The sequence below is a fragment of the Coregonus clupeaformis genome, chromosome 19 (assembly GCF_020615455.1).
Source record: "Coregonus clupeaformis isolate EN_2021a chromosome 19, ASM2061545v1, whole genome shotgun sequence".
Classification (NCBI taxonomy): Eukaryota; Metazoa; Chordata; class Actinopteri; order Salmoniformes; family Salmonidae; genus Coregonus; species Coregonus clupeaformis.
The window spans coordinates 9,118,491-9,135,990 of NC_059210.1; the positions used below are offsets into that span (position 1 = coordinate 9,118,491).

The 17,500-nt window shown below is 53.4% G+C and overlaps 1 protein-coding gene across 1 annotated transcript in view; it reads right to left on the reverse strand.

Moving 5' to 3' along the window:
• Positions 1 to 17,500, reverse strand: part of LOC121531275 (netrin-4-like) — a 34,636-nt gene that overhangs the window by 8,802 nt on the left and 8,334 nt on the right. The window contains exons 3-5 of the mRNA XM_041836515.1: positions 15,964 to 16,236; positions 2,210 to 2,336; positions 1,598 to 1,786 (exon numbers count right to left, since the gene is read on the reverse strand). Coding sequence (XP_041692449.1) covers positions 1,598 to 1,786; positions 2,210 to 2,336; positions 15,964 to 16,236 — 589 coding nt within the window. The remainder of the gene's footprint in view (positions 1 to 1,597; positions 1,787 to 2,209; positions 2,337 to 15,963; positions 16,237 to 17,500) is intronic.

The following is a 17,500-nucleotide window of genomic DNA, read 5'->3' on the forward strand; positions in this document are numbered from 1 at the left end:
CTCCTCAGTAAAAGGCACATGACAGGCCGCTTGAAGTTTGCCAAAAGGCACTTAAAGACTCTCAGACCATGAGAAACAAGATTCTCTGGTCTGATGAAACCAAGATTGAACTCTTTGGTCTGAATGCCAAGCGTCACGTCTGGAGGATACCTGCCACCATCCCTACAGTGAAGCATGGTGGTGGCAGCATCATGCTGTGGGGATGTTTTTCAATGGCGGGGACTGGGAGACTAGTCAGGATCGAGGCAAAGATGAACGGAGCAAAGTACAGAGAGATCCTTGATGAAAACCTGCTCCAGAGCGCTCAGGACCTCAGACTGGGGCGAAGGTTCACCTTCCAACAGGACAACGACCCTAAGCACACAGCCAAGACAAGGCAGGAGTGGCTTCGGGACAGCGACGCTCCTCATCCAACCTGACAGAGCTTGAGAGGATCTGCAGAGAAGAATGGGAGAAACTCCACAAATACAGGCGTGCCAAGCTTGTAGCGTCATACCCAAGAAGACTCAAGGCTGTAATCGCTGCCAAAGGTGCTTCAACCAAGTACTGAGTAAAGGGTCTGAATAAATTTGTATTTATTTTCGTAAAACCTGTTTTTGCTTCGTCATTATGGGGTATTGTGTGTCGATTTTAGAATCAGGCTGTAACGTAACAACATGTGGAAAAAGTCAACGGGTCTGAATACTTTCCGAATGCACTGTAAGTTGATAATACCATAGTTGGAATTGTGATCGTAGTGGTTCTATATAGACATCATGTTAGAACTGACAATGGGCACAACTAACCTTGATGGCTGCTTATATATGTCCTATTTGGGGTTGTTGTTGTTGCATATCCCAACTCCCCCTGAGACACCCTCTGAGAGTGGGGTCACGGCCAGGGTCAGCCATTAACAGCGACTGTTTCGAACTAGCAACCTTTCTATTCTCCCTCTGTTATGTCTGACTTGTTGTTACTACGTTGTTACTATGTTGCTAGTTTGTTGTTCATAGTTACAACATAGTAACAACATAGTAACAACAAGTCAGACATAACAGAGGGAGGGAGAGGTTGATACCATCACAAAGGATACTATCATCGTCAACAAGGAGGCAGTCGCCGATGACAATCCATGACAACCCATGTCAGGCCATAGAAATAGCGTAGTAACAAATCATTCAGATAGCGGTAAACAGAGGTCAAATCTTTCAGATAGCAGAGAACAGAGGTCAAATCATTCAGATAGCAGGAAACCGAGGTCAACTCATTCAGATAACAGGGATCAGAGGTCAAATCATTCAGATAGCAGGGAACAGAGGGGAACAGAGGTCAAATAATTCAGATAGCAGGGAACAGAGGAGAACAGAGGTCAAATCATTCAGATAGCAGGGAACAGAGGTCAAATCATTCAGATAACAGGGAACAAAAGTACAAATCCTTCAGATAGCAGGGAACAGAGGGGATCAGAGTTCAAATCATTCAGATAGCAGGGAACAGAGGTACAAATAATTCACTTTCTCTCTCATGTGTGCAGGAGTCGCGGGCTGAGGGTTAGGGTTAACAAACAACTAACAAATCATAACAGGGACAGACGGAGGATATGTCTTGTTTCTCTTACGTGTGCAGGAGTCAGGGGCTGAGCTAGGTCTGCTGGGGTGTCTGTAGAACCCTCTGCTGCAGCTCTGGCAGTGTCTGCCCTCTGTGTTGTGGCGGCAGACGCCACACACACCCCCACGACGCCGTCCCGATGCCAGCCACACACCACGGTCAAAGTGACAGCTATCTGCATGTCCGTTACACTTGCACTCTGTAAAAGAAAGAGTAAGCGCCTAAATCAGAGTTAAGATAAGCGTGCACAACTCTGACTTTCATGTAAATCATTATTGACGTCAATGGGAGACTCAAGTCTCCCACGATCTCAAGTCAGAATACCACCCTAAAAGCATTTCTGTTTTCCCATTGCTTCCTTTCTCTCAAAGCTACAGTAAAGATCCTAGGTGTCATTAACATTTGCTTCAAGGGGTCATTTCTGAATGTGAGTGTTTCAACAACAACAACAAAAGACAGATGAGAGCATTGAATGGCAAAAAGAGAATATACCTGTTTAATAATACATGAGTACAACTACTACTACTAATACTAATAAAGACCTCCGGCTGTGTGTATCGGGTAATGTACTTGTTGTGTACGTGGTTCTGCCGGTTGACCTTCCTGGCCTTGTAAGACTCACTCTTGCATTCATGAGGTGCTCCTATGATGCCGTTGGCAGCTTGCCAAGGCTGGTCGTTGTAGAGGGGAGCACAGTGCTCACAGTGGTCGCCGGCAGTGTTGTGTCTACACACACACCTCCCATGGACCTGCCGCAGGGGAGAGAGCAGTGTATTATGTATGTATTACTGGATTACGGTTACAGACGGACACACACATCCCATGGACCTGCTGTAGGACTGGAGCAGAGGGCAGAGACTGAAAACATGGACCTGCAATAGGACTGGAGCAGAGGGCAGAGACTGAAAACATGGACCTGCAATAGGACTGGAGCAGTGGGCAGAGACTGAAAACATGGACCTGCAGTAGGACTGGAGCAGAGGGCAGAGACTGAAAACATGGACCTGCTGTAGGATTGGAGCAGAGGGCAGAGACTGAAAACATGGACCTGCTGTAGGATTGGAGCAGAGGGCAGAGACTGAAAACATGGACCTGCCATAGGACTGGAGCAGAGGGCAGAGACAAAAGACATGGACCTGTGGCAGGACTGGAGCAGTGGGCAGAGACTGAAAACATGGACCTGCAGTAGGACTGGAGCAGAGGGCAGAGACTGAAAACATGGACCTGCGGCAGGACTGGAGCAGAGGGCAGAGACTGAAAACATGGACCTGCGGCAGGACTGGAGCAGAGGGCAGAGACTGAAAACATGGACCTGCGGCAGGACTGGAGCAGAGGGCAGAGACTGAAAACATGGACCTGCGGCAGGACTGATGCAGAGGGCAGAGACTGAAAACATGGACCTGCGGCAGGACTGGAGCAGAGGGCAGAGACTGAAAACATGGACCTGCAGTAGGACTGGAGCAGAGGGCAGAGACTGAAAACATGGACCTGCGGCAGGACTGTAGCAGATGGCAGAGACTGAAAACATGGACCTGCGGCAGGACTGTAGCAGATGGCAGAGACTGAAAACATGGACCTGCGGTAGGACTGGAGCAGAGGGCAGAGACTGAAAACATGGACCTGCGGCAGGACTGGAGCAGAGGGCAGAGACTGAAAACATGGACCTGCGGCAGGACTGGAGCAGAGGGCAGAGACTGAAAACATGGACCTGCAGTAGGACTTGAGCAGAGGGCAGAGACTGAAAACATGGACCTGCAGTAGGACTGGAGCAGAGGGCAGAGACTGAAAACATGGACCTGCGGCAGGACTGTAGCAGATGGCAGAGACTGAAAACATGGACCTGCGGCAGGACTGTAGCAGATGGCAGAGACTGAAAACATGGACCTGCGGTAGGACTGGAGCAGAGGGCAGAGACTGAAAACATGGACCTGCGGCAGGACTGGAGCAGAGGGCAGAGACTGAAAACATGGACCTGCGGCAGGACTGGAGCAGAGGGCAGAGACTGAAAACATGGACCTGCAGTAGGACTGGAGCAGAGGGCAGAGACTGAAAACATGGACCTGCAGTAGGACTGGAGCAGAGGGCAGAGACTGAAAACATGGACCTGCCGTAGGACTGGAGCAGAGGGCAGAGACAAAAGACATGGACCTGTGGCAGGACTGGAGCAGTGGGCAGAGACTGAAAACATGGACCTGCAGTAGGACTGGAGCAGAGGGCAGAGACTGAAAACATGGACCTGCGGCAGGACTGGAGCAGAGGGCAGAGACTGAAAACATGGACCTGCGGCAGGACTGGAGCAGAGGGCAGAGACTGAAAACATGGACCTGCGGCAGGACTGGAGCAGAGGGCAGAGACTGAAAACATGGACCTGCGGCAGGACTGGAGCAGAGGGCAGAGACTGAAAACATGGACCTGCGGCAGGACTGGAGCAGAGGGCAGAGACTGAAAACATGGACCTGCAGTAGGACTGGAGCAGAGGGCAGAGACTGAAAACATGGACCTGCGGCAGGACTGTAGCAGATGGCAGAGACTGAAAACATGGACCTGCGGCAGGACTGTAGCAGATGGCAGAGACTGAAAACATGGACCTGCGGTAGGACTGGAGCAGAGGGCAGAGACTGAAAACATGGACCTGCGGCAGGACTGGAGCAGAGGGCAGAGACTGAAAACATGGACCTGCGGCAGGACTGGAGCAGAGGGCAGAGACTGAAAACATGGACCTGCGGCAGGACTGGAGCAGAGGGCAGAGACTGAAAACATGGACCTGTGGCAGGATTGGAGCAGAGGGCAGAGACTGAAAACATGGACCTGCCGTGAGGACTGGAACAGAGGGCAGAGACTGAAAACATGGACATGCGGCAGGACTGGAGCAGAGGGCAGAGACTGAAAACATGGACCTGCGGCAGGACTGGAGCAGAGGGCAGAGACTGAAAACATGGACCTGCAGTAGGACTGGAGCAGAGGGCAGAGACTGAAAACATGGACCTGCGGCAGGACTGTAGCAGATGGCAGAGACTGAAAACATGGACCTGCGGTAGGACTGGAGCAGAGGGCAGAGACAAAAGACATGGACCTCTGGCAGGACTGGAGCAGAGGGCAGAGACTGAAAACATGGACCTGCCATAGGACTGGAGCAGAGGGCAGAGACTGAAAACATGGACCTGCAATAGGACTGGAGCAGAGGGCAGAGACTGAAAACATGGACCTGCAATAGGACTGGAGCAGTGGGCAGAGACTGAAAACATGGACCTGCAGTAGGACTGGAGCAGAGGGCAGAGACTGAAAACATGGACCTGCTGTAGGATTGGAGCAGAGGGCAGAGACTGAAAACATGGACCTGCTGTAGGATTGGAGCAGAGGGCAGAGACTGAAAACATGGACCTGCTGTAGGATTGGAGCAGAGGGCAGAGACTGAAAACATGGACCTGCTGTAGGATTGGAGCAGAGGGCAGAGACTGAAAACATGGACCTGCCATAGGACTGGAGCAGAGGGCAGAGACAAAAGACATGGACCTGTGGCAGGACTGGAGCAGTGGGCAGAGACTGAAAACATGGACCTGCAGTAGGACTGGAGCAGAGGGCAGAGACTGAAAACATGGACCTGCGGCAGGACTGGAGCAGAGGGCAGAGACTGAAAACATGGACCTGCGGCAGGACTGGAGCAGAGGGCAGAGACTGAAAACATGGACCTGCGGCAGGACTGGAGCAGAGGGCAGAGACTGAAAACATGGACCTGCGGCAGGACTGATGCAGAGGGCAGAGACTGAAAACATGGACCTGCGGCAGGACTGGAGCAGAGGGCAGAGACTGAAAACATGGACCTGCAGTAGGACTGGAGCAGAGGGCAGAGACTGAAAACATGGACCTGCGGCAGGACTGTAGCAGATGGCAGAGACTGAAAACATGGACCTGCGGCAGGACTGTAGCAGATGGCAGAGACTGAAAACATGGACCTGCGGTAGGACTGGAGCAGAGGGCAGAGACTGAAAACATGGACCTGCGGCAGGACTGGAGCAGAGGGCAGAGACTGAAAACATGGACCTGCGGCAGGACTGGAGCAGAGGGCAGAGACTGAAAACATGGACCTGAAGTAGGACTGGAGCAGAGGGCAGAGACTGAAAACATGGACCTGCAGTAGGACTGGAGCAGAGGGCAGAGACTGAAAACATGGACCTGCCGTAGGACTGGAGCAGAGGGCAGAGACAAAAGACATGGACCTGTGGCAGGACTGGAGCAGTGGGCAGAGACTGAAAACATGGACCTGCAGTAGGACTGGAGCAGAGGGCAGAGACTGAAAACATGGACCTGCGGCAGGACTGGAGCAGAGGGCAGAGACTGAAAACATGGACCTGCGGCAGGACTGGAGCAGAGGGCAGAGACTGAAAACATGGACCTGCGGCAGGACTGGAGCAGAGGGCAGAGACTGAAAACATGGACCTGCGGCAGGACTGGAGCAGAGGGCAGAGACTGAAAACATGGACCTGCGGCAGGACTGGAGCAGAGGGCAGAGACTGAAAACATGGACCTGCAGTAGGACTGGAGCAGAGGGCAGAGACTGAAAACATGGACCTGCAGTAGGACTGGAGCAGAGGGCAGAGACTGAAAACATGGACCTGCCGTAGGACTGGAGCAGAGGGCAGAGACAAAAGACATGGACCTGTGGCAGGACTGGAGCAGTGGGCAGAGACTGAAAACATGGACCTGCAGTAGGACTGGAGCAGAGGGCAGAGACTGAAAACATGGACCTGCGGCAGGACTGGAGCAGAGGGCAGAGACTGAAAACATGGACCTGCGGCAGGACTGGAGCAGAGGGCAGAGACTGAAAACATGGACCTGCGGCAGGACTGGAGCAGAGGGCAGAGACTGAAAACATGGACCTGCGGCAGGACTGGAGCAGAGGGCAGAGACTGAAAACATGGACCTGCGGCAGGACTGGAGCAGAGGGCAGAGACTGAAAACATGGACCTGCAGTAGGACTGGAGCAGAGGGCAGAGACTGAAAACATGGACCTGCGGCAGGACTGTAGCAGATGGCAGAGACTGAAAACATGGACCTGCGGCAGGACTGTAGCAGATGGCAGAGACTGAAAACATGGACCTGCGGTAGGACTGGAGCAGAGGGCAGAGACTGAAAACATGGACCTGCGGCAGGACTGGAGCAGAGGGCAGAGACTGAAAACATGGACCTGCGGCAGGACTGGAGCAGAGGGCAGAGACTGAAAACATGGACCTGCGGCAGGACTGGAGCAGAGGGCAGAGACTGAAAACATGGACCTGTGGCAGGACTGGAGCAGAGGGCAGAGACTGAAAACATGGACCTCCCGTAGGACTGGAACAGAGGGCAGAGACTGAAAACATGGACATGCGGCAGGACTGGAGCAGAGGGCAGAGACTGAAAACATGGACCTGCGGCAGGACTGGAGCAGAGGGCAGAGACTGAAAACATGGACCTGCAGTAGGACTGGAGCAGAGGGCAGAGACTGAAAACATGGACCTGCGGCAGGACTGTAGCAGATGGCAGAGACTGAAAACATGGACCTGCGGTAGGACTGGAGCAGAGGGCAGAGACAAAAGACATGGACCTCTGGCAGGACTGGAGCAGAGGGCAGAGACTGAAAACATGGACCTGCCATAGGACTGGAGCAGAGGGCAGAGACTGAAAACATGGACCTGCAATAGGACTGGAGCAGAGGGCAGAGACTGAAAACATGGACCTGCAATAGGACTGGAGCAGTGGGCAGAGACTGAAAACATGGACCTGCAGTAGGACTGGAGCAGAGGGCAGAGACTGAAAACATGGACCTGCTGTAGGATTGGAGCAGAGGGCAGAGACTGAAAACATGGACCTGCTGTAGGATTGGAGCAGAGGGCAGAGACTGAAAACATGGACCTGCTGTAGGATTGGAGCAGAGGGCAGAGACTGAAAACATGGACCTGCTGTAGGATTGGAGCAGAGGGCAGAGACTGAAAACATGGACCTGCCATAGGACTGGAGCAGAGGGCAGAGACAAAAAGACATGGACCTGTGGCAGGACTGGAGCAGTGGGCAGAGACTGAAAACATGGACCTGCAGTAGGACTGGAGCAGAGGGCAGAGACTGAAAACATGGACCTGCGGCAGGACTGGAGCAGAGGGCAGAGACTGAAAACATGGACCTGCGGCAGGACTGGAGCAGAGGGCAGAGACTGAAAACATGGACCTGCGGCAGGACTGGAGCAGAGGGCAGAGACTGAAAACATGGACCTGCGGCAGGACTGATGCAGAGGGCAGAGACTGAAAACATGGACCTGCGGCAGGACTGGAGCAGAGGGCAGAGACTGAAAACATGGACCTGCAGTAGGACTGGAGCAGAGGGCAGAGACTGAAAACATGGACCTGCGGCAGGACTGTAGCAGATGGCAGAGACTGAAAACATGGACCTGCGGCAGGACTGTAGCAGATGGCAGAGACTGAAAACATGGACCTGCGGTAGGACTGGAGCAGAGGGCAGAGACTGAAAACATGGACCTGCGGCAGGACTGGAGCAGAGGGCAGAGACTGAAAACATGGACCTGCGGCAGGACTGGAGCAGAGGGCAGAGACTGAAAACATGGACCTGCAGTAGGACTGGAGCAGAGGGCAGAGACTGAAAACATGGACCTGCCGTAGGACTGGAGCAGAGGGCAGAGACAAAAGACATGGACCTGTGGCAGGACTGGAGCAGTGGGCAGAGACTGAAAACATGGACCTGCAGTAGGACTGGAGCAGAGGGCAGAGACTGAAAACATGGACCTGCGGCAGGACTGGAGCAGAGGGCAGAGACTGAAAACATGGACCTGCGGCAGGACTGGAGCAGAGGGCAGAGACTGAAAACATGGACCTGCGGCAGGACTGGAGCAGAGGGCAGAGACTGAAAACATGGACCTGCGGCAGGACTGGAGCAGAGGGCAGAGACTGAAAACATGGACCTGCGGCAGGACTGGAGCAGAGGGCAGAGACTGAAAACATGGACCTGCAGTAGGACTGGAGCAGAGGGCAGAGACTGAAAACATGGACCTGCGGCAGGACTGTAGCAGATGGCAGAGACTGAAAACATGGACCTGCGGCAGGACTGTAGCAGATGGCAGAGACTGAAAACATGGACCTGCGGTAGGACTGGAGCAGAGGGCAGAGACTGAAAACATGGACCTGCGGCAGGACTGGAGCAGAGGGCAGAGACTGAAAACATGGACCTGCGGCAGGACTGGAGCAGAGGGCAGAGACTGAAAACATGGACCTGCGGCAGGACTGGAGCAGAGGGCAGAGACTGAAAACATGGACCTGTGGCAGGACTGGAGCAGAGGGCAGAGACTGAAAACATGGACCTGCCGTAGGACTGGAACAGAGGGCAGAGACTGAAAACATGGACATGCGGCAGGACTGGAGCAGAGGGCAGAGACTGAAAACATGGACCTGCGGCAGGACTGGAGCAGAGGGCAGAGACTGAAAACATGGACCTGCGGCAGGACTGTAGCAGATGGCAGAGACTGAAAACATGGACCTGCGGCAGGACTGTAGCAGATGGCAGAGACTGAAAACATGGACCTGCGGTAGGACTGGAGCAGAGGGCAGAGACTGAAAACATGGACCTGTGGCAGGACTGGAGCAGAGGGCAGAGACTGAAAACATGGACCTGCGGCAGGACTGGAGCAGAGGGCAGAGACTGAAAACATGGACCTGCGGCAGGACTGGAGCAGAGGGCAGAGACTGAAAACATGGACCTGTGGCAGGACTGGAGCAGAGGGCAGAGACTGAAAACATGGACCTCCCGTAGGACTGGAACAGAGGGCAGAGACTGAAAACATGGACATGCGGCAGGACTGGAGCAGAGGGCAGAGACTGAAAACATGGACCTGCGGCAGGACTGGAGCAGAGGGCAGAGACTGAAAACATGGACCTGCGGCAGGACTGGAGCAGAGGGCAGAGACTGAAAACATGGACCTGCAGTAGGACTGGAGCAGAGGGCAGAGACTGAAAACATGGACCTGCAGTAGGACTGGAGCAGAGGGCAGAGACTGAAAACATGGACCTGCCGTAGGACTGGAGCAGAGGGCAGAGACAAAAGACATGGACCTGTGGCAGGACTGGAGCAGTGGGCAGAGACTGAAAACATGGACCTGCAGTAGGACTGGAGCAGAGGGCAGAGACTGAAAACATGGACCTGCGGCAGGACTGGAGCAGAGGGCAGAGACTGAAAACATGGACCTGCGGCAGGACTGGAGCAGAGGGCAGAGACTGAAAACATGGACCTGCGGCAGGACTGGAGCAGAGGGCAGAGACTGAAAACATGGACCTGCGGCAGGACTGGAGCAGAGGGCAGAGACTGAAAACATGGACCTGCGGCAGGACTGGAGCAGAGGGCAGAGACTGAAAACATGGACCTGCAGTAGGACTGGAGCAGAGGGAAGAGACTGAAAACATGGACCTGCGGCAGGACTGTAGCAGATGGCAGAGACTGAAAACATGGACCTGCGGCAGGACTGTAGCAGATGGCAGAGACTGAAAACATGGACCTGCGGTAGGACTGGAGCAGAGGGCAGAGACTGAAAACATGGACCTGCGGCAGGACTGGAGCAGAGGGCAGAGACTGAAAACATGGACCTGCGGCAGGACTGGAGCAGAGGGCAGAGACTGAAAACATGGACCTGCGGCAGGACTGGAGCAGAGGGCAGAGACTGAAAACATGGACCTGTGGCAGGACTGGAGCAGAGGGCAGAGACTGAAAACATGGACCTCCCGTAGGACTGGAACAGAGGGCAGAGACTGAAAACATGGACATGCGGCAGGACTGGAGCAGAGGGCAGAGACTGAAAACATGGACCTGCGGCAGGACTGGAGCAGAGGGCAGAGACTGAAAACATGGACCTGCAGTAGGACTGGAGCAGAGGGCAGAGACTGAAAACATGGACCTGCGGCAGGACTGTAGCAGATGGCAGAGACTGAAAACATGGACCTGCGGTAGGACTGGAGCAGAGGGCAGAGACAAAAGACATGGACCTCTGGCAGGACTGGAGCAGAGGGCAGAGACTGAAAACATGGACCTGCCATAGGACTGGAGCAGAGGGCAGAGACTGAAAACATGGACCTGCAATAGGACTGGAGCAGAGGGCAGAGACTGAAAACATGGACCTGCAATAGGACTGGAGCAGTGGGCAGAGACTGAAAACATGGACCTGCAGTAGGACTGGAGCAGAGGGCAGAGACTGAAAACATGGACCTGCTGTAGGATTGGAGCAGAGGGCAGAGACTGAAAACATGGACCTGCTGTAGGATTGGAGCAGAGGGCAGAGACTGAAAACATGGACCTGCTGTAGGATTGGAGCAGAGGGCAGAGACTGAAAACATGGACCTGCTGTAGGATTGGAGCAGAGGGCAGAGACTGAAAACATGGACCTGCCATAGGACTGGAGCAGAGGGCAGAGACAAAAGACATGGACCTGTGGCAGGACTGGAGCAGTGGGCAGAGACTGAAAACATGGACCTGCAGTAGGACTGGAGCAGAGGGCAGAGACTGAAAACATGGACCTGCGGCAGGACTGGAGCAGAGGGCAGAGACTGAAAACATGGACCTGCGGCAGGACTGGAGCAGAGGGCAGAGACTGAAAACATGGACCTGCGGCAGGACTGGAGCAGAGGGCAGAGACTGAAAACATGGACCTGCGGCAGGACTGATGCAGAGGGCAGAGACTGAAAACATGGACCTGCGGCAGGACTGGAGCAGAGGGCAGAGACTGAAAACATGGACCTGCAGTAGGACTGGAGCAGAGGGCAGAGACTGAAAACATGGACCTGCGGCAGGACTGTAGCAGATGGCAGAGACTGAAAACATGGACCTGCGGCAGGACTGTAGCAGATGGCAGAGACTGAAAACATGGACCTGCGGTAGGACTGGAGCAGAGGGCAGAGACTGAAAACATGGACCTGCGGCAGGACTGGAGCAGAGGGCAGAGACTGAAAACATGGACCTGCGGCAGGACTGGAGCAGAGGGCAGAGACTGAAAACATGGACCTGCAGTAGGACTGGAGCAGAGGGCAGAGACTGAAAACATGGACCTGCCGTAGGACTGGAGCAGAGGGCAGAGACAAAAGACATGGACCTGTGGCAGGACTGGAGCAGTGGGCAGAGACTGAAAACATGGACCTGCAGTAGGACTGGAGCAGAGGGCAGAGACTGAAAACATGGACCTGCGGCAGGACTGGAGCAGAGGGCAGAGACTGAAAACATGGACCTGCGGCAGGACTGGAGCAGAGGGCAGAGACTGAAAACATGGACCTGCGGCAGGACTGGAGCAGAGGGCAGAGACTGAAAACATGGACCTGCGGCAGGACTGGAGCAGAGGGCAGAGACTGAAAACATGGACCTGCAGTAGGACTGGAGCAGAGGGCAGAGACTGAAAACATGGACCTGCGGCAGGACTGTAGCAGATGGCAGAGACTGAAAACATGGACCTGCGGCAGGACTGTAGCAGATGGCAGAGACTGAAAACATGGACCTGCGGTAGGACTGGAGCAGAGGGCAGAGACTGAAAACATGGACCTGCGGCAGGACTGGAGCAGAGGGCAGAGACTGAAAACATGGACCTGCGGCAGGACTGGAGCAGAGGGCAGAGACTGAAAACATGGACCTGCGGCAGGACTGGAGCAGAGGGCAGAGACTGAAAACATGGACCTGTGGCAGGACTGGAGCAGAGGGCAGAGACTGAAAACATGGACCTGCCGTAGGACTGGAACAGAGGGCAGAGACTGAAAACATGGACATGCGGCAGGACTGGAGCAGAGGGCAGAGACTGAAAACATGGACCTGCGGCAGGACTGGAGCAGAGGGCAGAGACTGAAAACATGGACCTGCAGTAGGACTGGAGCAGAGGGCAGAGACTGAAAACATGGACCTGCGGCAGGACTGTAGCAGATGGCAGAGACTGAAAACATGGACCTGCGGTAGGACTGGAGCAGAGGGCAGAGACAAAGACATGGACCTCTGGCAGGACTGGAGCAGAGGGCAGAGACTGAAAACATAGACCTGCGGCAGGACTGGAGCAGAGGGCAGAGACTGAAAACATGGAACTGCGGCAGGACTAGAGCAGAGACTGAAAACATGGACCTGCAGTAGGACTGGAGCAGAGGGCAGAGACTGAAAACATGGACCTGCGGCAGGACTGGAGCAGAGGGCAGAGACTGAAAACATGGAACTGCGGCAGGACTGGAGCAGAGACTGAAAACATGGACCTGCAGTAGGACTGGAGCAGAGGGCAGAGACTGAAAACATGGACCTGCGGCAGGACTGTAGCAGAGGGCAGAGACTGAAAACATGGACCGGCCATAGGACTGGAGCAGAGGGCAGAGACTGAAAACATGGACCTGCGGCAGGACTGGAGCAGAGGGCAGAGACTGAAAACATGGACCTGCGGCAGGACTGGAGCAGAGGGCAGAGACTGAAAACATGGACCTGCGGCAGGACTGATGCAGAGGGCAGAGACTGAAAACATGGACCTGCGGCAGGACTGGAGCAGAGGGCAGAGACTGAAAACATGGACCTGCAGTAGGACTGGAGCAGAGGGCAGAGACTGAAAACATGGACCTGCGGCAGGACTGTAGCAGATGGCAGAGACTGAAAACATGGACCTGCGGCAGGACTGTAGCAGATGGCAGAGACTGAAAACATGGACCTGCGGTAGGACTGGAGCAGAGGGCAGAGACTGAAAACATGGACCTGCGGCAGGACTGGAGCAGAGGGCAGAGACTGAAAACATGGACCTGCGGCAGGACTGGAGCAGAGGGCAGAGACTGAAAACATGGACCTGCAGTAGGACTGGAGCAGAGGGCAGAGACTGAAAACATGGACCTGCCGTGGGACTGGAGCAGAGGGCAGAGACAAAAGACATGGACCTGTGGCAGGACTGGAGCAGTGGGCAGAGACTGAAAACATGGACCTGCAGTAGGACTGGAGCAGAGGGCAGAGACTGAAAACATGGACCTGCGGCAGGACTGGAGCAGAGGGCAGAGACTGAAAACATGGACCTGCGGCAGGACTGGAGCAGAGGGCAGAGACTGAAAACATGGACCTGCGGCAGGACTGGAGCAGAGGGCAGAGACTGAAAACATGGACCTGCGGCAGGACTGGAGCAGAGGGCAGAGACTGAAAACATGGACCTGCAGTAGGACTGGAGCAGAGGGCAGAGACTGAAAACATGGACCTGCGGCAGGACTGTAGCAGATGGCAGAGACTGAAAACATGGACCTGCGGCAGGACTGTAGCAGATGGCAGAGACTGAAAACATGGACCTGCGGTAGGACTGGAGCAGAGGGCAGAGACTGAAAACATGGACCTGCGGCAGGACTGGAGCAGAGGGCAGAGACTGAAAACATGGACCTGCGGCAGGACTGGAGCAGAGGGCAGAGACTGAAAACATGGACCTGCGGCAGGACTGGAGCAGAGGGCAGAGACTGAAAACATGGACCTGTGGCAGGACTGGAGCAGAGGGCAGAGACTGAAAACATGGACCTGCCGTAGGACTGGAACAGAGGGCAGAGACTGAAAACATGGACATGCGGCAGGACTGGAGCAGAGGGCAGAGACTGAAAACATGGACCTGCGGCAGGACTGGAGCAGAGGGCAGAGACTGAAAACATGGACCTGCAGTAGGACTGGAGCAGAGGGCAGAGACTGAAAACATGGACCTGCGGCAGGACTGTAGCAGATGGCAGAGACTGAAAACATGGACCTGCGGTAGGACTGGAGCAGAGGGCAGAGACAAAAGACATGGACCTCTGGCAGGACTGGAGCAGAGGGCAGAGACTGAAAACATAGACCTGCGGCAGGACTGGAGCAGAGGGCAGAGACTGAAAACATGGAACTGCGGCAGGACTAGAGCAGAGACTGAAAACATGGACCTGCAGTAGGACTGGAGCAGAGGGCAGAGACTGAAAACATGGACCTGCGGCAGGACTGGAGCAGAGGGCAGAGACTGAAAACATGGAACTGCGGCAGGACTGGAGCAGAGACTGAAAACATGGACCTGCAGTAGGACTGGAGCAGAGGGCAGAGACTGAAAACATGGACCTGCGGCAGGACTGTAGCAGAGGGCAGAGACTGAAAACATGGACCGGCCATAGGACTGGAGCAGAGGGCAGAGACTGAAAACATGGACCTGCAGTAGGACTGGAGCAGAGGGCAGAGACTGAAAACATAGACCTGCGGCAGGACTGGAGCAGAGGGCAGAGACTGAAAACATGGACCTGCGGCAGGACTGGAGCAGAGACTGAAAACATGGACCTGCAGTAGGACTGGAGCAGAGGGCAGAGACTGAAAACATGGACCTGCGGCAGGACTGTAGCAGAGGGCAGAGACTGAAAACATGGACCGGCCATAGGACTGGAGCAGAGGGCAGAGACTGAAAACATGGACCTGCAGTAGGACTGGAGCAGAGGGCAGAGACTGAAAACATAGACCTGCGGCAGGACTGGAGCAGAGGGCAGAGACTGAAAACATGGACCTGCGGCAGGACTGGAGCAGAGGGCAGAGACTGAAAACATGGACCTGCAGTAGGACTGGAGCAGAGGGCAGAGACAAAAGACATGGACCTGTGGCAGGACTGGAGCAGAGGGCAGAGACTGAAAACATGGACCTGCCGTAGGACTGGAGCAGAGGGCAGAGACTGAAAACATGGAACTGCGGCAGGACTGGAGCAGAGACTGAAAACATAGACCTGCGGCAGGACTGGAGCAGAGGGCAGAGACTGAAAACAGTGGTCATTGTAACTGACAAGCCAGTAGTGTATTTTCTTCTTTGCAGTAAATGTAGATTGCACAGTGCAGTGTGCAACAGCCTTAATTATCTTCCCACCACTGTTTGACTAAAGCCTCCAGTGTTTACTATACGAGAAATGCTGATGTTATTCCACTGGCATTTCTACTTTCAGTGGGAAAAACATGTTTAAGCTACTGTATGGCGTTTTACACTATAATTAAGGTTTCCTCATAGTTATAATCCTGTAATGGAAGGTAAATCTGTGGGTAAATATAGAGTCTTCAGTAAAGCCCAGAGCCTCCGCATTAAAACACCACTACACAGACATAGAACCAAGGGGTGGTGGGAACGGAGAGTGCCAGAAACTATAACACATTTACACACACCCTGACACAATCACAGATACACACACACACACACACAAAGGAATAAACACAAGCCGCTCCGTACACACAAACATTCGACAGCACAAACACACGTATACACAACATCCCTGACGGGTTTCGTAACAGAGCGTGACGTGACGAGTGCAGTCTTTCGGCGAAGCGCTAAGATAAGAGATAAGTGGTCAGTTGTGATTGGTTGTTCGTGCTGCTCTTCATCCTTCCTCACCACGTGATTGATCCTCTGCCTGAAGGGGCGGTACCCATTGGCTTGCACACAGTGCTCTGCGTGCCCATTGCAGAGGCAGCTGCCCTTGACGATGAAGTCATAGATGGCATAATGGTTTGTGGGCAGTGCCTGGGTATCTGGGTCTTTAGCCTGGCAGGGGCAAGGCTGGCGCTGCAGTAGACGCACCCGCAGGTTGGTGACCATCAACTGGGTGTGGGCTGCTGGGCCGTAGGGGTCCAGTGAGAGCCAGGGGGACAGGGCGCGGTAGATCACCTAGAGGGGGGAGAAGAGTGGGTCAGAGTTCCCAGCAGGCATAATCTGGCAGATTTCATTTTAATAAAGTTGTTTTCTGGTTATAAACAGGTTTTCTGGTTGTAAACTGGTTTTGTGGATGTGGTTATAAACTGGTTTTCTAGTTGTAAACTGGTTTTCTGGTTGAGAAGATCTCATATAACCAGAATACAACCAACAGGTATCTGTTACAATCATGTAAATACTTATTTTTCATGACAAGATCAAGACATCGTCCAGTTTAATATGCTAAATGTCAATGTAACTGGCAATGAGAGGAATTTATTAATTTGCCAATGAGATGATTGATTTATCTGACAATAGAGAATAAACGTGGTGTTTCACCACAGCTTGTCTTAAAAAAAAATCGGAAAACCCATTTCAAAGGACCATCCAGGGGTCGATGGTCTGTGCAGATGGTCGGCCAAAAAAAAACATCAGTGGCTCAATCTCTCGGTCTGTTCTAGGGTGGGTCTTTCTTTCTTAACAATGTTTACTTGTAAAATGTAGATGTAGCTTCCAATGAGAAAGTGGTTGATTGATCTATCAAGAGAATACCAAGAGAATCCTTTTCAAAGGACTACCCAGGGGACAATCTGAAACCCTTTACATTTACGTCATAACTGTATGACCCTATGACCCTATGACCCTATGTGCATTCTAAAACTTCTCAAAAACATTCTGAAAAAGACTACTCTCCCTAGTGGCTCCAGAGAAGGACCGTGACAAAAACAGAAAACATGTCATGTTCCTTTTGGGTCTGAAAAATAGAAAACGGGCATCAATCTGGTTCGCCTTTCATGCTCCCCGAAATAAGGAGGGTTATTCAGGGCCCAGCAGATCTGACTGTGGTGCCAATGTCAATACTCTGACAGGGGTCCTTGTCAGATCTCAATCCTTCATGCTCTCTCTCATCAGCCTCTTTCCGATCCTACAGTAAAAAAGCCATGTCAATTCATTTTACATTTATTAGAATCTTTACAGAATCGTTAGCAGCACAATGGAATGCTTTCATCCGGACTGAACCTGTTTTTGGATATATTTACATTTACATTTTAGTCATTTAGCAGACGCTCTTATCCAGAGCGACTTAGAGTTAGTGAGTGCATACATGATTTTATTTTTTCATACTGGCCCCCCGTGGGAAACGAACCCACAACCCTGGCGTTGCAAGCGCCATGCTCTACCAACTGAGCTACATGGGACTATATCAGTTGTTTGCTGACGCTCAAACAGTGCCATAAGA